The sequence below is a fragment of the Schistocerca piceifrons genome, chromosome 5 (assembly GCF_021461385.2).
Source record: "Schistocerca piceifrons isolate TAMUIC-IGC-003096 chromosome 5, iqSchPice1.1, whole genome shotgun sequence".
Lineage (NCBI taxonomy): Eukaryota > Metazoa > Arthropoda > Insecta > Orthoptera > Acrididae > Schistocerca > Schistocerca piceifrons.
In genome coordinates this window covers 143,983,716-144,006,189 of record NC_060142.1, presented here as the reverse complement: position 1 = coordinate 144,006,189, position 22,474 = coordinate 143,983,716, and the positions used below count along the sequence as shown (strand labels likewise).

At 47.5% G+C, this 22,474-nt stretch overlaps 1 protein-coding gene across 1 annotated transcript in view; it reads left to right on the top strand.

The window, feature by feature from the left end:
* LOC124798717 (protein grainyhead) overlaps positions 1–22,474 on the top strand; it is a 217,372-nt gene that overhangs the window by 125,224 nt on the left and 69,674 nt on the right. Inside the window, exon 5 of the mRNA XM_047262244.1 lies at positions 9,874–9,997. Coding sequence (XP_047118200.1) covers positions 9,874–9,997 — 124 coding nt within the window. The remainder of the gene's footprint in view (positions 1–9,873; positions 9,998–22,474) is intronic.

The window sequence follows — 22,474 nt, the reverse complement described above, 5'->3', positions numbered from 1 at the left end:
CAAACACTTACAGGGCAGTCTACAGTTTATCATCGACTCTGAACTACAGAGTAGCTAGACTTGTTTTAAAAACAGCGTTACTCGTAAGTACCTCTGGGATTTCAGAAGATGACTGCACGAAAACTACAAGACACACAGAAGAATGGCACATATCACAAGATAAGATCTCTCAGAGGGTAGAGAATCTCTCAGAGTTTCGATTCGTAATATGACGTGCTGTGGCGTAGTTCCAGAACACACCGTTGGAGTGTCAGAACATGTAGTATCGCAGTGTGTCACTTCGTGGCTGCAGATGTGGGACCCAATGACGAGATTTCCAAGGCGATTCGATGTCGCCGGCCGGAGTGGCCGAGCGGTTCTAGGCGCTACAGTCTGGACCCGCGCGACCGCTACAGTCGCAGGTTCGAATCCTGCCTCGGGCATGGATGTGTGTGATGTCCTTAGGTTAGTTAGGTTTAGGGGACTGATGACCTCAGAAGTCCCATAGTGCTCTGAGCCATTTGAAACATTTAATTCGATGTCGTACGCCTTCCCGGGCGGCGGCGGCGGCGGCCGCAGTTAGCATCAGTAACGTCAATGAACTGCATGCACGTACTGACGTTTGCCGCGTCACAAGTATCCAGCTTGAGTAGCTGTAACGTTAGCTAAAAACTGGGGGGAGGGTGCGGGGGGAGAAGGGGGGGAGGGATGCTTTGTCCACTGATGTGTGCCTGCTTTCTGTGTGTCTTGTAGTTTTCGTGCATCATATTCTGAAACCGTGGAGATACTTACTAATTATTGCAGAGGTGAAAAAATGGTACGTGACAGAAAATATCTCAGGAGCAACCAATGGCAGAACCGCAGATCCTTTGATTTGTAGTCGTAACAATTGTCCTCACACAGAGGCACGCCACGGCAAGGCACTGATTTGTACTCTGGAGTGAGGTTAAAATCTCCGTTCAGCATGTTTTTCACATTTTCCCGAAATAAGACGAAAACCGGGACTCTTAGGTCTCTGAATGTTCCCGATCACAATAGTCAGTGAACTACACGTATTTACACTCCTGGAAATGGAAAAAAGAACACATTGACACCGGTGTGTCAGACCCACCATACTTGCTCCGGACACTGCGAGAGGGCTGTACAAGCAATGATCACACGCACGGCACAGCGGACACACCAGGAACCGCGGTGTTGGCCGTCGAATGGCGCTAGCTGCGCAGCATTTGTGCACCGCCGCCGTCAGTGTCAGCCAGTTTGCCGTGGCATACGGAGCTCCATCGCAGTCTTTAACACTGGTAGCATGCCGCAACAGCGTGGACGTGAACCGTATGTGCAGTTGACGGACTTTGAGCGAGGGCGTATAGTGGGCATGTGGGAGGCCGGGTCGACGTACCGCCGAATTGCTCAACACGTGGGACGTGAGGTCTCCACAGTACATCGATGTTGTCGCCAGTGGTCGGCGGAAGGTGCACGTGCCCGTCGACCTGGGACCGGACCGCAGCGACGCACGGATGCACGCCAAGACCGTAGGATCCTACGCAGTGCCGTAGGGGACCGCACCGCCACTTCCCAGCAAATTAGGGACACTGTTGCTCCTGGGGTATCGGCGAGGACCATTCGCAACCGTCTCCATGAAACTGGGCTACGGTCCCGCACACCGTTAGGCCGTCTTCCGCTCACGCCCCAACATCGTGCAGCCCGCCTCCAGTGGTGTCGCGACAGGCGTGAATGGAGGGACGAATGGAGACGTGTCGTCTTCAGTGATGAGAGTCGCTTCTGCCTTGGTGCCAATGATGGTCGTATGCGTGTTTGGCGCCGTGCAGGTGAGCACCACAATCAGGACTGCATACGACCGAGGCACACAGGGCCAACACCCGGCATCATGGTGTGGGGAGCGATCTCCTACACTGGCCGTACACCACTGGTGATCGTCGAGGGGACACTGAATAGTGCACGGTACATCCAAACCGTCATCGAACCCATCGTTCTACCATTCCTAGACCGGCAAGGGAACTTGCTGTTCCAACAGGACAGTGCACGTCCGCATGTATCCCGTGCCACCCAACGTGCTCTAGAAGGTGTAAGTCAACTACCCTGGCCAGCAAGATCTCCGGATCTGTCCCCCATTGAGCATGTTTGGGACTGGATGAAGCGTCGTCTCACGCGGTCTGCACGTCCAGCACGAACGCTGGTCCAACTGAGGCGCCAGGTGGAAATGGCATGGCAAGCCGTTCCACAGGACTACATCCAGCATCTCTACGATCGTCTCCATGGGAGAATAGCAGCCTGCATTGCTGCGAAAGGTGGATATACACTGCACTAGTGCCGACATTGTGCATGCTCTGTTGCCTGTGTCTATGTGCCTGTGGTTCTGTCAGTGTGATCATGTGATGTATCTGACCCCAGGAATGTGTCAATAAAGTTTCCCCTTCCTGGGACAATGAATTCACGGTGTTCTTATTTCAATTTCCAGGAGTGTATAAGCGTATTTCCATGCATATCGTGCATAGTGGAGATATTTGTCAGCATGTGTCGTCTAAGAAATATGAACAGGAATTTGAGTCGTGTGTGTGCATCTCCGCACTTCGACAAAGCCGCGCGGGGTAGCCGTGCGGTCTTAGGCGCCTTGGAACGGTTCGTGCGGCTCCCCCCCCCCCTCTCTCCCCCCGTTGGAGGTTCTAGTTCTCCCTCGTGTGTGTGTGTGTGTGTGTGTGTGTGTGTGTGTGTGTGTGTGTGTACACTTGTTTCTAGGATACAACAAGTGACCGCCGGTGGTCCTAGGCTGCACGCCGCCTCCAGTAGGGTGTGATGGCGCAGGCTAGGCCAGCGGGGACCCGCGAGATGGTCCGCTCGCGTTGCGTCACATCCTGCCACTGTCGCAGAGTGATGCGGATGAATAATGCAGCCGGCCCCTGGCTTCCTCTGGCAGCCGCGATTAGCGGACCGTTATTCGACGCCGCTTCCGCGCGCGCCCGTGTGTGGGAAGGCCGAACACACTGGCGCCATAGCCGCTGACCCTAACCGCTGCACCTCGCAGTTTCCTTATAGCGCCAAGCCAATCTAAAAACACGTAAATTTCAACAACAATTTATTTCCCCTGTTTGCCACCACTGACGTCAAATCTTTTTCGTATTCTCTCCACATAGCTTAGACGTGGATGCCTTACCTTGAAAAGGCATTACCACAACCGTTCTTCGACCTCACGCGTTTTATTCTGTTTTCACCATTCTCTTGCGATACATAAGGAAGCTCTGTTGAAGACATTCCCCTGAAGAGTCCATGTGCACTCTCTAATTTCACACACTGAGGTGACAAAAGTCATGGGATACCTCCCAATATCCTATCAGACCTCCTTTTACCCGGGGTGGTCCAGCAGCTCAACGTGGCATGGACTCAACAAGTCATTGGAAGTTCCCTGAGCCATTGAGCCATGCAGCCTCTATAGCCGTTCATAACTGCGCAAGTGTTGCCGGTGCAGGGTTTTGTGCACGAACTGACCTCTCGATTATGTCCCATAAATGTTCGATGGCATTCATGTCTGGCGATCTGGTTGCCCAAATCAATCGCCAGAATTGTCCAGAATGTTCTTCAAATCAGTCGCAAACAATTTTGGCTCGGTGACATGTAGCCGAACATAAATGTTGGCAGTCGATGATCGCTTCAGTTGGACCAGAGAATCCTGTCCATTCCATTAAACCCAGCCCACACCACGATTGAGCCCCCAGCAGCTTGCACACTGCCTTGTTGACAACGTGGGTCCATTGCCTCTTGGGGTCTGCACCACACTCGAACCCTACCATCAGCTCCTACCAACACAAATCGAGACTCACCCGACCAGGCCACGGTTTTCCGGACGTGTAGGATCCAACCGATATGGTCTCGAGCCCAGGAGAGGAGCTGCAGATCATGCTGTTAGCAAAGGCACTCGCATCGGGCTTTTCTTACCACAGCCCATTAACGACAAATTTCGCCGCACTATTGCTCACAAATACGTTCGTCGTACGTCCCACATTGATTTGTTATTTCACGCTTTGTTACTTGTCTGTTAGCACTAAACTCTACGCAACGTCGCTGCTTTCTGTTGTTCCGTGAAGGACGTCGACCACTGCGTTGTCCGTGATGAGAGGTAATGCCTGAAATTTGGTAATCTCCGTTCACTCTTGACACTATGGATCTCAGAATATTAAATTGCCTAATGATTTCCTAAAGGGAATGTCCCAAGTGTCTAGTGCCAACTGCTATTCCGTGTTCAGTCATAATCACGTCAGTAACCTTTTCACATAAATCACCTGAGTGCAAATTGCAGCTCCGCCAATGCACTGCTCTTTTACACCTTGTGTACGCGACACTCCCGTCATCTGTAAGTGAATATCGCTATACCGTGCCATGGCACCTCAGTGTATAGTACGTCTTATGTGCTATTAATGTTCACTGCGTTTGGGTAGACAGACATTGCTAGATACCTCTTGCAACTTTCACCTGGGATTCATATGCATATTCGGTCATCTTGATTTAATTTCTTTAAATCATTGTTTCTTCGCTAGAGAAATCCTTTTCCTCCTTATCGACATGAATTAGTGTTCCATCTCTAAAGATCTCGAACTCGTCTGGGCGGTAAAATCTAGCTTAACTCGCTGTCTTGCGTTTGGAAAATGCTGTGTGTTGTGCAGTAGGCCCCGGTTTCTCAACAGCAAAGAGATGTCTATAAGATATGTATTGTCGCTGACCATTACTGCTGCGATGTTCGCAGAGCAAAAACGGAAAGAATGACAGGCGCCAAATGCCCATCAAGTCATCACAAGAAAATACAATGTCGTTCTTTAACTGCAAAGCGTGTAAACGTGTAAAAATTTCCGCTGGCTTAATTTAAGCAGTTGTTTGAAGTGCAGTTGGTAAGCGGGTCTGCTTTCGTAGGTAATAACAAGGGCCAGTCCTGTTGTGGTGGTGGTGGTTAGTGTTTAACGTCCCGTCGACAACGAGATCATTAGAGACGGAGCGCAAGCTCGGGTTAGGGAAGGATTGGGAAGGAAATCGGCAGTGCCCTTTCAAAGGAACCATCCCGGCATTTGCCTGAAACGATTTAGTAGGGAAATCACGGAAAACCTAAATCAGGATGGCTGGAGACGGGATTGAACCGTCGTCCTCCCTAATGCGACTCCAGTGTGCTAACCACTGCGCCACCTCGCTCGGTAGTCCTGTTGTGAGCCGCTGCTGAGCGATACGAATGACAGCCGTTGTTAGTCGAGCAGCGGTCATGTACCAAATAGTTTTATCTTGTGACTTCGGTTTTACGTATCTTATGGGAAAGAATGACCATGGGAGCAGTTGTTTTTATTTTTTGTGACAATGATTTTATATCAGCTAGTCTGCCTCATATATCGTTATATCCAAATAGTTTATAAATGTTAATCTACATTCAGATCCGATGATGGCACCTTTAGTGTGTTGAAACCGGTTATCCAGTATACAGTATTTAAGCGATCTTGGCTTCTGAATTATTTGTGCAATATGTTAAGTATATGTGACATGTGAGTACGTGAGCAAAACCACCGACAGGGAGGTCCTCGTAAACCTCTGTATCTATTTCAGTCAAACTTGGTACACATTTTACTTACTACCTTTGGGGGATAAGATCCAGATACATCCTATTGGGGTAGGGATGATAAAGTGGAGAGAGGAGGGCTCAGAAGCGGGTGGACTGACAGGGACGGGAAAGGAGGCAATGAACACATATAGGGGAAGGAGGTGATTGACATAGAGAGGGGAGAGGAAGATGCACTCGGAGATAGAAAAGAAAGGGGAGGGGAGGAGATGGCCAAGTGTTGAGGAGGGGGGGGGGGGGGTAATGAGATGGTCTCATAGAAGAGTGGAAGAAATACACATCTGACCAACACCGGGTACTCAGCTATTATCTTATAAACAAATGAAGCATGTGATAGAAAGGCTACGACTGCTGGGTGCATAGTACTGACGAAGATCTACTTTAAACAAAACCATCAAACATCATTCAACGTTTTCCCATTCTTATACCTCTGTTGGCCATTATTTCTATTTTCCTGGTCCTCCAGCTTCTCGAATTTCTGTTTACGTCGGAGCGTTTTCTCTGTCCACCGGATGCGCGTCGTGTATGTGTCTCGCATAAGCACACGGCTCGAATGAGATCTAGAGAGCGCCGCCAGAGATACGAGCTCCTTATTAAAACCGAAGTCGCGTCCCTGTTAGGAAGCCGTCGAGGAATGACTGATGGGGTCGAAAGGCTCCGCGATAGCTAGGAGAGTTCCCAGCGCGCGCGCCCGCGAAAGAAATCGCCGGGAAACAATTCCGAAAAAAGGAGGAAAAACGAGACACGCCGTTGGAGCACGTCAAGCAGCTGTCACGGGCGCCTGTCAGTACTGGGAAGGCTGGTCGTCAGGCCGGCCAACCGAAGGAGGAAAAAATAGATACGTGAGCGGCGTAGCCGGACGTTCCGACGCAACTATTCGCACTAACGACTGTCTTAATCACGGCCGCAATGTAATGGCGGCGTTCTTCACTCGAGCCTCGGAAATGTCATCGGTGCAAGCGGACGTCGGCGTCGGCGCGCCGTCGTTTTTCGCAGCGGCGCGGTCCGACCGCTCTCCCGGAAACAGGACAGCCCATCGGCCCGACTAACGGCGGCCGATCGCTCACGGCTTCTGCCGGCCCTGCCACTTAGCGGCACCTCGCTACCTAATTGGCCGAAATAATCTTAACGGGTCTCGTGCACTGTTGGCAGGCCTGTCGAAGGGGAAGTCCCCTGCGTGGCATCTTTCGTACACTTTCAGCTCCCATTAATGCGTGAGGATGCCGCTTATCATACTGGATAGACAACGGTGCGCATGTACTTGATATACACTCCTCAAGCGCTGTGATGTGCGTGACATAGAGTACTTTATATCTATATTAGTCACTGTCCGTCCAGTACCTCTGGAAGCTGGACAAGCTAAATAAAGCACGAACGCCTTCGTTACGTGAGAAGTGTCATAGGTTCTAAGTCCTTTTTAGTAAATGAATCTGGTCATTTTGCCGTACGGCCACTACATTAGAAATTCTCAGCCTGATTTTGAACGCACATGATTTATTCGGAGGATATACAGAGGACTAAGCGAGAATCTGACCGCATGAACATCACTCTGAGCGCTTGAATCCTCCGTGCGTAGTTCCAAATGTGAAGCGTGGAAGAGGTTTTATGAGTGTATGGGGATCTTCTGGAGGGGATAAAGTAGATTATCATGCTAGTCTCCGGACATGCCAACATGTCTGGTTTGAGACTGATCGGGAAAGGATTTGTCTTGCAGCAAGACAACAACCCGAAACATTCATTTCGCTTTTGTCAGAACTACGTGAAATCTCTAGAGGCTCAGAAAATTTTGAAAAATATGGAATGGCCTCCGCAGTCCCGTGATAGTATCAAATCGAACTACTATGGGATGAGTTGGACAGAAGGATCTGAAAATGGGGAATCATGATTGCGACAGATGTGTGGGAAGTCCTGAAGCAAGGATGGAGACTAATTCCAAGTGAAACCCAGGCAAAACAGTTCCTTCGCATGCCGAGAGTATGCGAGGCAGTGATTAAAGCTAAGGGCGGCTATTTTAAGCAATCTAAAATTTAGTAGTTGCGTTTACCTATGTGTTGTTTGAGCTTAATAAAGATTTAGAAAACAATAAAACGCAATATTGTGACGTATTTCCTTTCCATTGTCCTTCACAGTCACTTGGCGTTTCGGAACATACTGAGGGTAGTGTGTGTAGCATTGTTTCCAAAACAAGTTTCCTGAGTGTATCTGTTGCACTTTCATATGAACTATATCGATCTGTTACGAGCACAGTAGTGAATGTCATAATTCCTATGTCTTCCGTCAAACCCAACTGAGAGTCTAAACACTTCGACAGTGCCGTAGACCATTCCCAATAGGGTCTTTCTCCAACATATGTACTGCACCTTCTCAAAATCCTCTAAAGATCTCTTACAAACGTCTCTCTACCAGTAATTTCACATGTTGGCTGCCCTTCGTAGTGTTATCGGGCGACTAACGTGGAGGAGCGAGCTGCGGTCAATTTCGCGCAGAGTGCCGGAGGTAACGTAGGTCACTATCTTATCCAAAGGTAACCCAACCTGACACGAAATGTGAACAACCCTACCTTCCGTCTTACGCAGTTTTTTTTTATCTTCTGTCTTTCTGTAAGATTTATCACCGCGTTCCTTGCGTCCTATACTTTGCGTTGCGTTTGGACAGAAGATAACATGTTATCAGCTGTTAAAGCTTCTATAATAAGCCGAAACGGATTTTCCTTGATATTTCAACATATTCCGATAGGCAGCTAAGTAGTTGTTTCTGCCAGCTACGTGGCGAAGAAAGGAACAACAACTCAAAAGTCTGTGTAATATCCCCGATATGCGTCTCTGTCTACTGCTGTCATGTGTTCAGACCTCACCCCCCCGTTCTGTAGAAGTAAATACATTGAAAGGAAAAAAGTCAAGGGGTACCTCCTAATATCGCATCGGACTTCCGTATAGCAGCAACTCGACGTGGCATGGACTCAACAACTCGTTGAAAGCCCCCTGCAGAAACATAGAACCATACTGCCTCTATAGCTGTCCATTATAGCGGAAGTTTTGCCGGTGGAGGATTTTGCGCACAAACTGACCTCTCGTTATGCCCCATAAATGTTCGATGAGAATCATGTCAGGCAATGTTAACATAGCCCGCAACAAGGGAGATTATGTCTGTTGAACGTGGTGGCCAAGTTGTTGGATACTCTCTATCGATCCATAAGTCCGGCAGAGTTTGCGGCTCAAGAGCGAAACATGGCGCGGATTCGCTGGTGTTATGAACAGCCATATCGTGGTATCCCGTGGACGCCATGGGTAGCCCGCAGGATCGCATTACTGCCAAGTATTATGTGACTATTTTGGCTGACCAGGGCCATCCTATGGTACACTGTACAATGTTTGTCCCCCGACTGTGATGTTCCAAGACAACAGGGCTCCTCTTCACGCAACTGGCGTCCAGAACTGGTTTTGTGAGCACGAGGAAGAATCATCGCATCTATCCTGGCCACCACAATCACCAGATCTCAATATTATTGCCATGCTCTACTTTGTAGAGAAGAAAGCGTAATCGCTATCCAACACCATCATCGCTGCGTGAAGTCCCCCAGTTTTGCGGGAATAATGGTATAAGATTCTGTTGAAACAATACATGAACTGTATATCTATCCATTCCGACGCCACTGGAAGTTGTTTTATGACAAAGTCTTCCTTACACCGTTACACCGTATTAGGCATGGTAATGTGTTGTGTTTGCCAATGGCCGTGCCGCAGTGGTAACACCTGTTCCCGTCAGATCAGCAAAGTTAAGCGCTGTCGGGCTGGTCTAGCACTTGGATGGATGACCATCCGGTATGCCGAGCGCTGTTGGCACTCAGCCCTTGTGAGGCAAACTGAGGAGCTACTTGATTCAGAAGCAGCGACTCCGGTTCAGTAAAGTGAGATACGGCCGGAAGAACGGTGTGCCGACCACATGCCCCTCCATATCCGCATCCAGTGACGCCTGTGGTCTGAGGATGACACGGCGGCCGGTCGGTACCGTTGGGCCTTCCAAGGCCTATTCGGACTGAGTTTAATTTTAGTTTAGTTTAATGTGTTGTGTTTCCTAATTTAATTCACCCCCTTCAGTCCTTACAAGTACATTTTTGCGGTCAGGGAAGGGCTTTATGCTCACCTCGTATTTGAGAAGAAATTGAGAGGATGAATTCACAAGGTAAGGACAGTAATCGCTTTTTGTTGTAAGCCACAGCCCGCGCGCCTTGCGGGTGGGCCTTGTCAGAGAGCGTGTTGGTGACGCGGCGGGCGCCTTGTGTGTTGCAGAGCGTCGTGATGCTGATGTTCCGCGAGGAGAAGAGCCCCGAGGACGAGATCAAGGCGTGGCAGTTCTGGCACAGCCGCCAACACAGCGTCAAGCAGCGCATCCTCGACGCCGGTGAGTCGCAAGGTTGTCGCCGCCACGTCTCTTGTCTGACACCACTAACCTTACGATTATACTAACATAGCGGCCACTAACACTCCGCCCTCTGGGCTTTGCCCCACTGGAGCTAGAATTTTTTTTTTAATAACTGAACTGGACTCTAGTTACCATGACGAACCGTACTATCTAGGAAAGCCACCCAGTAGCAATAGACATGGCAGACAGACCAGTTGGAAGTGATCTTGTTGCTTCCATGACGCACGATAGTTGGGACTGCAGTTGTAAATCATTTTGTTTTGCATCACTCAGGCTATCTGTATTATTAAAGATATAAAACGGGTCACCCGGTCCCAGCTGCAGGTTGCCTATTTATCAGCTTCCAGGGACAACAAAAAACTTATGTCCAGTGTTAAAAATACAAAATTCTGTCATCATCAGCTCATTAAGAAGTGTAACCGTACCTTAAAGGTTCAACATAATAACTCAAGTATCAAAGTTAGAATCTGTGTATATGACTTGAGACAGAACACACGGCGTGCAAATTATCCAGACTATATTCGTCCAGTATTTGACAGTGCAAGTACTTAGCTACACACGGTAAACTTTACATATCAACCTTTTCGAAACTCTTTCTCGCTGACACCCGCCTACAAGATAGTAAAAGAGAAAAAAAAATTATCACTAACTACATTTTCGCTGTTCGTGCAGTAGAACTTCAGCATCGAGTATGAAGTTTTAATTTATTACTTCTTTACTCCTCACTCCATTCACAATACAGTTCTCAGACAGTATCCACATATGCCACTAAACGTAGCTACAAAATTATATCATAGTACGATACATACTTCAGGAGAAATATCATTATAAACTTTGACATCCATCAGAAACTACATTATTTTCAACAATAAGGCTTATATATACTTAACGTCAAATATTTAACACATTAATGCTTTTGTAATCAGGTGTTTTGTAAGGTGCAGGTTACTTATTTTCATACAAATCATCCATTCAGCAGGCTTTGTTGTTTACCTTACTTGCAGCTGATTTCGTAGCCTTTTAGGGCTTCATCTTTACACTTTCAACCATCGAAATCCACCGGCATGTACGTCTTGTCACTGTCCACACTATCACCTAATGTAGCAAAAATACTTGAATGTTTACTACCTCAGAGGACGCTGTGATACAGCAGAAAAAGATTCTGTATTTCGACAACTGACTAACTGAAGTTGGACTCATAAAAGTCTTCGAAATCGAATGCAGCTAAAGTAAAAATGAAACAAACACAGCTGAACGGAAAATTAATAGAGGCCGTGTGCTCCAAAACAGCTCTCAGCGTCTCAATCAAGTGTTCATAGAAGTCCAGAACCAAGCAGTCTTCACTGCTTCTCACAGCTCTTGCCGCAAAGTATTCGCACAGAAAACGACACAATCGACGAAATTTTATCGATTTTCAATAACTCCCTTTTGAGGTATGCGAAATTTATTTCAGCACTGAAAGATACTCGAGAAAATCTTGATCGAACTCGTAATCATTACCTACAGATTCTGTCGTATGAATGAGGGCACTAACCAAAAGATTGCTTCTCGTTGCTTGACTTGAGTTGAATTTGGGGGCCATTGGCTACGCGTTTAATCTGAAGTCTTGATCGCACATTTACAGCCATTTGTGGACACTAAGTGTCTTGAGGCAACCATCATTATCCTCCAGAAAAGCCCCATAAACCCAGTAAAAGTCAATCGTGTTCTAGCGTACGTCATGGTCGAGACTTTATTCTCTATCAGACCGATCAAGTCTGTTGGTGGCGGTGGTAAGTTTCTATGGGACCAATGTCACATTATACAGGTGCACACTTCGTACAACTCGAAGGGTGGTGCATGGTAAATTTCCCTACCACGACTTTATCAGATAAAGAGATAACCACGTTTTGTTTACAGTATTTGATGAGAAGTTCAAATGGCTCTGAGCACTATGGGACTTAACAGCTGTGGTCATCAGTCCCCTAGAGCTTAGAACTACTTAAACCTAACTAACCTAAGGACATCACACACATCCATGCCCGAGGCAGGATTCGAACCTGCGACCGTAGCAGTCGCGCGGTTCTGGACTGCGCGCCTAGAACCGCGAGACCACCGCGGCCGGCTGATCAGAAGTATTCGGACACCACCATGTAATGCGGAATTGACCATTAGACGTCACGAGAGACGGACCCGCGACTGTTAAAGAGGCACGAAGTATTGTGTTTTAAGCAGAGATGCGGTACTAAGAGAATGGTTCGATCAAGAGTGCTCAGTGACTTCGAACGTGTACTCGTCATTATATTTCACCTGAGTAACAGATACATCAGAGACACATCAACCCTCCTAAAGCTGCCCAGGTCGACTGTTGGTGATGTGACTGCAAAATGGAACGAGAAGAAACAACCCATACCAAGAGCAGTCAGACCCCACGTTAACTTCTTGCAGGGACAACAGAGCATTGTGGAGGCTGTTTGTAAAGAAAAATAAAAAAATCGCAAGAAGTCAACGGAAGAAAAATGCTAGCAGCAGTCCAGATAGCACATGACGTGCGTAGGCAGCTGAACATCACTGGGTAGAATAATCGAGCAGTCCTTCGTAAGCCTTCATTCTTGTAGTCAGTGTAGGTGGTGCAGATAGCGATGCCAGTAAGTAGTGTATGACTGTAAACGAGTGATTTGGAATGATGAATTACCCCATACATGGTGGCAATCCGATGGAAGGGTTCGGGTTTGTTGAATGCCTGGAGTACGTTGCCAGCCATAATGTATAGTACCAACAGTGGAGTATTGGATGATGATGATGTTTGGTTTGTGGGGCGCTCAGTTGCGCGGTCATCAGCGCCCATACAAATTCCCAATCTGTACACAGTCCAATGTAGCCACTTTCACGAATAATGACGGAATAATGAGGACAACACCTGGCAGGGAAAATCCCCAACCCAGCCGGGAATCGAATCCGGGACCCCGTGATACAGAGGTAGCAACGCTAGCCAGTAGGCCACGAGCCGCGGACTGAAGTACTGGAGGAGACGATGCTATGGTATGGGAGTATTTCCGTCGTTAGGGTATGGTCCAGTTACTGCCTTTAAGAAAACGCTAAATGTGGAAGGATATGAACTCATTTTATAGAATTGTTTGCTGCATAGAGTAGAGGAACAGTTCAAAGGTGATGATTGTGTCAGCATGACAATGCACCCTATCATAACGCAGCATGTTTATGGACAGGAACATTCCTGAAATGGTCTAGCCGGCCCAGACTCCGACCTGAACCCAATGGAATGTCTTAAGGATGGGTCAGAACGTCGACTTCGTTCCAGACCCCACCGTCCAAATCCCAACCTTCTCTGGTTTCGACTCTTGGGAAAGAACGGGTTGCCATTCCTCCACAGACATTGACACTTCATTTAAAGTATCTCCAACAGCCGCCATAAAGGCGAAGGATGGAGACACCCCATATTAATGGCCACCAGAAGTGTCCGGATAGTTTTTATTTGATAGTGTGATTTACGTCAGTACTCAGCAAGTCGTCTTATGGTGTGTGGCGTAGGATATCCAAAACTTGTTTGGGATCATAGGACCCGCAATTTCACTGCAACACGAACTTCGTCATTTTACGGAGATATTTTGGGTAATATCGCCTTGTAGTATACCTCAAAATTCTCAGAGTAATCTCCGGTATAATATAAATAACCACGTAAATGCAGTAACAGCGCATAACGTTTACTGACTGGGAACACGTCAAGGCTTCTTATTACCATCCGCCTAAATTTTATCTCCCTCAGACTGGCCGCCTGACACACATTGTTTGCGTCCACTCATCCACGTTATCCATCAAAAAGACTTTCCGGGCCTGCCTCCTAGATGGAAGGCTGAGATATTCCCTCCCCCCGTGCCAGACAGCGGCGGTGCCGGCGGCTAATAAGAATGCAAAACAAAACAAGCGTCGGCCTGTGCACGGGCGGATGCTCCCACCTGGTCCGTTCCTGATGCGCTTTATAATGGATTTAATATGTGGCGTGTACACTCGTGATGGCCACGAAACAGATACCACGCTGAGTGCCTCGCGCTGTAGCAGACACTTTTTCTCGCTCCCTGGAGCCTTTCGGCGATGACACTGCCCGGTCGCATACACGCTGACGAATACGACGTGCAGTAAAAGGAGGATAGCCCCCTTGTCGGATTATCGTCATCGTGCACGCACGACAGTGTACACGCAATTACGCGTGGCCAGGGAGCACAGCCCGTCCGTAATAATTGCGGGGGAATTATCGCCCGGAGGACTGCGATGTAACCTCGCACAGTGCTAATCAACCGTCACTTTGTTTTTGTAGCAGATCCTGTGACCTGAATTCGCCAACAAGAACGTGAGGGGAAACTTGACGTCGGGCAAAGGAAGAGTAGATGAAGATCGGTTTACTGGAGCGTATCGTGGCATTGCCAGAGAACACAACCGCGCCTAGGATTGTGCGAACGATTTGTTTATCGAAGCTTCTCTACGAGTTGCCTCTGGCGTTTCACTCACAGTCGTTTGGCTGGCAAAACCTATCCACAACGAAAATTAATTTTTTTTTATATTTTTAATATCTTATGGGACTTAACTGCTAAGGTCATCAGTCCCTAAGCTTACACACTACTTAACCTAAATTATCCTTAGGACAAATACACACACCCATGCTCGAGGGAGGACTCGAACGTCCGCCGGGATCAGCCGCACAGTCCACGACTGCAACGTCTAAGACCGCTCGGCTAATCCCGCGCGGTACGAAAATTAATATAAAGTCATTATTCATGACCGACTTCCCTTACATTAACATTGCTGTCGGACAGGGAAGGTATTGATTGTCTTGCTCCTGATGTACTTAATATACGACCAGAATCTGCTTAGATTCTGGGCAAGATTTCGAGACAGAATTTCGTCGATTTGTTCTCTATTGTCATTCTTTTTCAGTTCATGGTTATTTGTCATTGACACTTGCTAAACATTCACTATACCTAGTGACGATTGGTGCCATAAACACGCACTGACGAAACTTCAAGGAAGTAACATGACAACTGAAACTACCTCGCAGATTAAGACTAAGTGCAGGACCGGGATTCGAACCCGGAGCCTTTGCTATTCCCCTTTAAAGGCTCTGCCGACTGAGTTATCAAGACACGTATCAGCACCCACCGTCCTAATCTACCTGGAAAGTTTAAAATCAACGTACACTTCGCTGCACAGGAAAATTCGTTCTGAAAACACTTATCCTAGGCTGTAGCTAAACCATTTCTCTGCAATATCCATTCTTCCAGGTATGCTAGTCCCGCAAGGTATGCATCAGCTAGGGAAGTAGGAGTCTTGTACCAGCCGGCCGAACTCCCCTGAAGCGGATCCCAGCCAAATATCCCATACGCACGATTCAGTTCCTTTTAGGGTTGAACATACAAATGGAGGAAGTTATGATGGTATCGCCACCACCCACCCCATGGTAGCTTGCGGACTATAGAGTTGATGTAGGAGCACCTCTCCGTACCCATTTCATCTCTTATTGAATTCCAGACATTATTTTGAATTCAAAAACAGTTCTATAATAAATTAAACTCCTTCCAATAGACTACAGAATTTGTACGAATTTTCTGCTGCCCGCCAGGCAAATGCAGAGATATCTTCTTGATTCAGCCCACATAGCTCGTTATCAAGTACTAAAATTATTGCCATAGCGAAACTTCTGTAACGCCTGGCTCTCATTTTTCTACGAGCCTTAATCGTCTAACACTCTGGAGTCTTCTGACAAAGTGTTTCGTTCCTGAGCCTTCCAGTACTGACTGCAGAATCCTGCAGATTGCAACATTGCGACTCCGTTTTGCCTGCATAGTGGGTTTACAGAGCTATTGAGTATCAACGTACAGCATTAACATCGAGTAGTTAGGGTATTCGTACTCCCATTATGCAAATAATAATGCTATTTCTTCCCACGAGCACCTACACAATTCGATAGTCCTTAATGCTGAGGCTGTCGGGAAAGGCACATTAATCACGTAGAGTTATGAAGCCACTTGCGTTCAATGAATAATGTTGCCTTGCAGCTGGAGAAAAAAACAAGTATGGAAAAGAAACAAGTGTTCATAGCTCTGTCAAAAGAATTTCATGACGAGGCTATTGGAAAGTTGGTACAACGCTACGACAGATGTCCAAATTGGAGCGGTGACTGTGTAGAGAAGCGCCGGCCAAGCGGTTCTAGGCGCTTCAGTCCGGAACCGCGCGACTGCTACGGTCGCAGGTTCGAATCCTGCCTCGGGCATGGATGTGTGTGATGTCCTTAGGTTAGGGAGGTTTAAGTAGTTCTAAGTTCTAGGGGACTGATGACCTCTGATGTTAAGTCCCATAGTGCTCAGAGCCATTTTTTTGTGTAGAGAAGTAGCTGGAAGGAGTAGGTAACCGTTTCAAATAGAACAGTCCTGATTTTCACTGCCTATAATTCCCAACTTTCTAAACATCCCTAGTATTGTATATTACCAGAAGTCAATGAAAAATAAAAGTCAAGAAACAGCTGAGCTAGTATCAGTGATGCAGCGTAATTCTCCGATTCTCTTACAAATTACTAGCGTGTGTGTAGGATGCTGGGTAGATAATGACTTAAATATTAACCACAATTCGAAACGCACGTGCTATACGAACTTCCTGTGTATCGGTAACATAACGCCAGCCGGAGTGGCCGAGCGGTTCTAGGCGCTACAGTCTGGACCCGCGTGACCGCTACGGTCGCAGGTTCGAATCCTGCCTCGGGCTTGGATGCGTGTTATGTCCCTAGGTTAGTTAGGTTTAAGGAGTTCTAGGGGACTGATGACCTCAGAAGTTAAGTCCCATAAAGAAAAATAATGGAAAATGGATAACATAACCAGACGCAACTCGGCCGACGAGATTCGATAAAACACGATGGCTGCAAGGGAATTCGAAAAGGGCTCTTGTCGTTGTATCGTTCAGTCACTTCTGAACGTTGTAGCAACAAAACTGCAACGAGGGATTGTAAAGCTTCGTTTACTGAGCTTCTTACTCTCTGGCGAAAGTGTAACTAATGATACGCCTCACGCAGGTAGCTGGAAAGAGCAGAAATAAGTCAGCTCTCGGGGCGACCGCGTGTGGGTAACTGCAGCGAAGACAGCGATATTTCGGGCCGATGACGTATCGGGTGTGAGCAGCAGAGAAGTGGCGCGGAACGGGTGATGGGCGGCGGCGACAGTGGGAAGCGGTGAAAGCCCGCCGCCTGTGGGAAGACGGGGCGGCCGCCTCCCGAGGCGTAACTGAAACCGCTCCGCGGAGGCGGAGGAGGCGGCAGCGGCGGCGGCGGATACGGTTTCGGAGCAACCCTACACCACGCGCCGCGCCACCTCGGCGACAGAGGCGGCCAGCGCCTCCAGTGACCTGCATTCCGCCGCCGCCAAGGGCTCGCCTTACACCGGGATGCGATGTGATGTGATGTGATGATGTGCCCGCCCGGCGAAAATCTGCCGAAGCGCTGCCGCCTGCGAGGTGCTCGGCGCACCTGCGGTTGGAACGGCGTTGCGGGGTTGCGAAGTTCGCCCCCAGAAACTGAGAACAGGCGCTACACACTACGTTGTTATGTACAGGTTGTAGCGAGGACAACCACAGTGAGGGCGATTCTGGGTCGAATAAGGAGTTATTGAAACATATTGTGGTAGATTGTCGAAGATTTTGGAAAGAACAGACCTGCTTGTTGTGAAACGCCTAGCTCCACATATGACGTGATCGGGGCTTCTGGAGTGTGTATGCGTGTATGCGCTCGCGCCAACAATTCATAGAACAGTGGCCGAGGTGATATAAATGTGTAGGCTTCCACGGTCATTGTGAATATGGATAAAATCCTCTTTAGGTGTTAGGTTGTGTTATTATGAGTAAATAAGGTATGTACAGGGTGAATCAGAACACCACAATCTCAGGGATGGTAGTGCGGACGACAACAAGACAAAAAGTCTCGCAAGCCTGAGCTCTAAAATGCATACCTTAAGAGCTAAAAGAAACCTCTGCATTCCAATTTAAAAACTGCATATTCTTCAGTTCAACTTCTAAACCCTTAACCATTCACAGCTTTTAAGCTACCAGTACCGAGTTCAGAGTCTACACTTTCTTGCAACAACTTTCAAATCTATGTCGTCCTCTCGCCCGTCTCTACTACCGATTCACTTGTTCATTCCGCTTCATATCTTATTGCATTATCACCGCTAGGAATGCAACGATATGAGAGGCTACAAAAGTTTAGCATACTATCGAAAATTTCCACATGTGTGGATCTTTTGGCACCATACGTTGTAAATAAATTCGTTTTTCTCGTTTCAGTCGTCCTCTTAACATCTGTACACAATACGAAGGCCTCACACGGAGAAATGTGAAATATGCAGGGTATATTGATATTATCGGGGACAAGTACAGGTGAATGAAAGAAGCAAATAATACTAATCAACACACCTCAGGAAAGCAGTGGTCTCGTATTACGGCGGAGTACATAAACACCTAATAAGAGAGTCCCGGGGGGTCCAAAGTGCAGATGTGCACTCGAGGACACAAACATTACAACAAGCGTTGCAGACAGTCACCGCAGACTTCAGTATGTCTCCGCGTCGATGCCCATACACGTTCAAAACGCAGTTTATCAGTACTTAGGTATCAGCAATAATGATATAATCAAACAAGGGCAGTTTATCACTTTGTAATTTACGCGTCACTTACGGTGTTTTCGGGAGGACGATGGTTCAATCCCGTCTCCGGCCATCCTGATTTAGGTTTTCCGTGATTTCCCTAAATCGTTTCAGGCAAATGCCGGGATGGTTCCATTGAAAGGGCACGGCCGATTTCCTTCCCCATCCTTCCCTAACCTGAGCTTGTGCTCCGTCTCTAATGACCTCGTTGTCGACGGGACGTTAAACAACACTAACCTAACCTAACTTACGGTGTTTCGAAATAAACGTAGCCTTAGACATCAACAGTCTTGTAACATACCTCTCGGGATAAGGCGACTCATTGTGGCACTTAATAATAGCTGCTTTGGTGGCTGGTTGAGCGAGTAGACGGTAGCGCACTCTTTTGCCCTCGGAGCGGGAAACTACTCCTAAAGGTGGATGTGTGTCACAATGCCAATGGCATAGGGTACGTGAGGCAAGGTGAAACTACCGTATTAAATACTCATGCTGTATCCCTCTTCCCACTGCACTGTTCCCTTAAAGCATTATAAGAAGGAGCCGAGGAGTACGGAATGAAGATAAACATAGGAAAGATAAGAGTGATAACTAAAAGCTAAAAGGAAGCTCCAGGTAACATATTTTTAGACGGAAAGAAGATGGCGCAAGTTAAATCTCTTCTGTACCTGGGAAATTTTATGAATTGTAACGGAAGCTATAGAGTAGAAATTTGGAGGACGATTCTATCGGAAACAGCATTTGAAACGGTGAGGCAATTACGTCTAGAAGAATTTCAGTGAGGCTGAGCAAAAATACTAAATGTAATGTCTGTAGTGTAGTATTCTACAGGAGTAAGTCCTGGACAGTTGAAAAGAAAGGAGAGAGATAATTAGGAAGTTTTGAGATGTGGCTATGGAGAAGAATGTAGAAGGTGAAGTGGACTGGGAGACTTAGGACTGAAGAAGTATTGAAGAAAAGGGGGAGGAATGGATTATTGTAAGTGATCAGAAAAAGTCTCGGCTGGGACATATACTGCGTAGGAACTGTCTGTAGTAAACAGTTGTAGGCGGAACAGTGGAAGGAATGAGATGAAGAGGTAGGAAGAGATTTAGAATGATGGACGATATTGGAAGAGGACAATCTTACAAACCGAAGGATGAAGATGTTCAGAAGAGGACACGAGAGAGAGCCTCCAGCTGAAACACGTCCTGAGGCAGATACACTAAAGAAGAGAATGAAACAATTGGCATGCCCTCACTTGTACCTAAGTCGGACTGGGAAACCATTGGTATCCGGACCTACGTTTATTTGGACTATTTGCTTGTTTCATCGCCTTCTACTCACTCGTTTCGTTTGTACCTACAATAGTCAAACGCAGTGTATAGCACGGGTCGGTGTCGGATATTACGGAAAACGTCCTAAGCTCAGAGCCCTCGAAGAGAAAGTTGACAGTAATTACTGCCGAGACCTCTGCAGGAAACGAAACTCGGGACGGAGGTCCTGCGCCACACGCAAGGCAGCTGAAGATTCAGGGTCTCGGCAGAGTGAGACATCGGGCGCCGCCACGGCCGTAAAATAAAAGGCAGCGCCAGCTCACCGCTGCAGCTGAGAGGTAAAAAGCGGCGTATAAATATTAATAGCGGGCTGTGCGCGGACGACGGCCGTGAGTGACAGAAGCGGGCATACTGGCCGTCCGGCGCTTCTTCAATTACCGCGAGACGCGCCGCGGCCGATAATTTGATTCCAATCTCCCCGCTGGCTAATTACAGGTCGTACGCTAAGTGAGTGGGGGGGACAATGCTCGCACCGCACCGCGCCGAATACAAACGATACGATTTTTTTTTTTTTTTTCCCCTACCACCAGTCTTGCGTCACTCTCCTCTCCCTCCTCCTAACCCCTTCGTCTTCCGACCTCCATCTCCCCCGTTCCATCTTCTCGCGCACTGTACCTCCTCATCCTCGTTATTAAGGAGAGAGAGAGAAAAAAAGAAGCAAAGGACGGCGCGCAATCTCCGTAGCCTGTGCTTAGCAGTGTACGTGCGCTGGAAGCTAATTTACAGTTTTTAATTGCCTCATTGTCTGATATTTTGTCTGTTTGCCAGACACGGGCGCCGAGCAAGGGAGCCCACGTTCACGCGCGCTTATGTTCAAACGATTCAGAGGTCTGTAAAGCAGAGGCACACCCACCGCGGACCACCAACGAGGTAGCCGCCGTGGGTCGCACGGGAAGATCTGTGCCCAGCCACCGTTTCGCACGTAGCGCAGTACACGAGATACACGAATTCACTACTCGGAGAAGCGTGTTAGCACTTAGGTTAACATACAACGTTCGTGTACAACAAAGTGGTACGATTCCTCACAATATCTATGCCTTGCAGAGAAGCAGAGACACTAGCGCATAGGTGTTGCTCAGATATTTCGTGGCTCTCAGTGGTCTGAGAGGCTCTCCTCATAAAGGTCAGTTTAAATTGTGTGTATGTGTATGTGTGTCGTCTATTATTTGTAGAAACTGATGGCAGACGTCATTTGAAATGGTTGTGGCTGGATGATGATGATGTTCGGTTTGTGGGCCGCTCAACTGCGCGGTCATCTGCGTCCGTACAAAGTCCCAATTTTTACACAGCCCAATCTAGCCACTGTCACGAATGGTGATGATGATGATGAAATGATGAGGACAAACACCCAGTCCTCGGGCAGAAAAGGTCCCCAACCCGGCCGGGTGTCGAACCCGGGACGCCGTGATCCAGAGGCGCCAACGCTAGCCACAAGACCGTGAGCTGCGGACGAGGCTGTCTGATGATCACATAAATGGAAGATATAACAGAAACAAATCTACCAATATGTGATGAAAGGGTATAATATGGCACAATATACCAAACTATTGCTTTGAAATTCCAGCTCGGACAACGATGTTTAAGTTCCGGAGTTCCATTACGTCATTTAAGGCGAATGGTGGAGTGGTTCTGAAACGTCCCTTTTGAACAATTATACAAGACTGTGCTTAAACTGACACAATATTTTTAGCGCAACGCAATGTGACTTTCAATAATCCCTACAAAAGAATGGCCCTGACTAACATTAACCTATACCTTTCACAAATCACTTACCTCACAAAAATCTTCGTTAATCGAATTACTGCAATACAGCGAGCGCCACTACTGCCAGCTAAATAAAAGATTCAAACTACTGAAGGCACTAACTACTGATAGGTATAGTTAGCAAATGAAAGATTTTAATAGAGAACAAACAATGTATTTACCTTAATAGTGTTGAAAACTCATAATATACATAGCAGTTCATGACATCCAGTCTTACAAATTTCAAAACTCCGCCATCTCTCTCCCCACATCCACCACTGCTGGCGGCTCACCTCCAACTGCCGAACGCTATGCGCTGTTAACATCCAGGTGCCCAACACTACAATGGCAGACAACAATGCAAACTAGCCACAGACTGCACACAGCACAGCCAGTGATTTTCATACAGAGCGCTACGTGGCGTTACCTATATAAAAACCTAAACAGCCTACTTACAGTTCCCATGACAGAGGGGCGTCAGACTTCCTTCTCCATCCTTCTAGTGTCCTATCCTGGGCTCCTTCCGTAATTGCCTCGTTCTGGATGAGACTTTAACTCCCAATTTCGTGTTTCTTTTCCTTACAGACTACACACTCGTACATTTATTTCCACGTTTTTTTCTCTCTATACTGATAGCGTACCTCTCTAACACAGTTTCCATTTTCTGTATTACCATCTGTTACAATTAATAAAATTAGCGGACTTATCACACTATAGCTGTCACAGGCAGAGCTGGA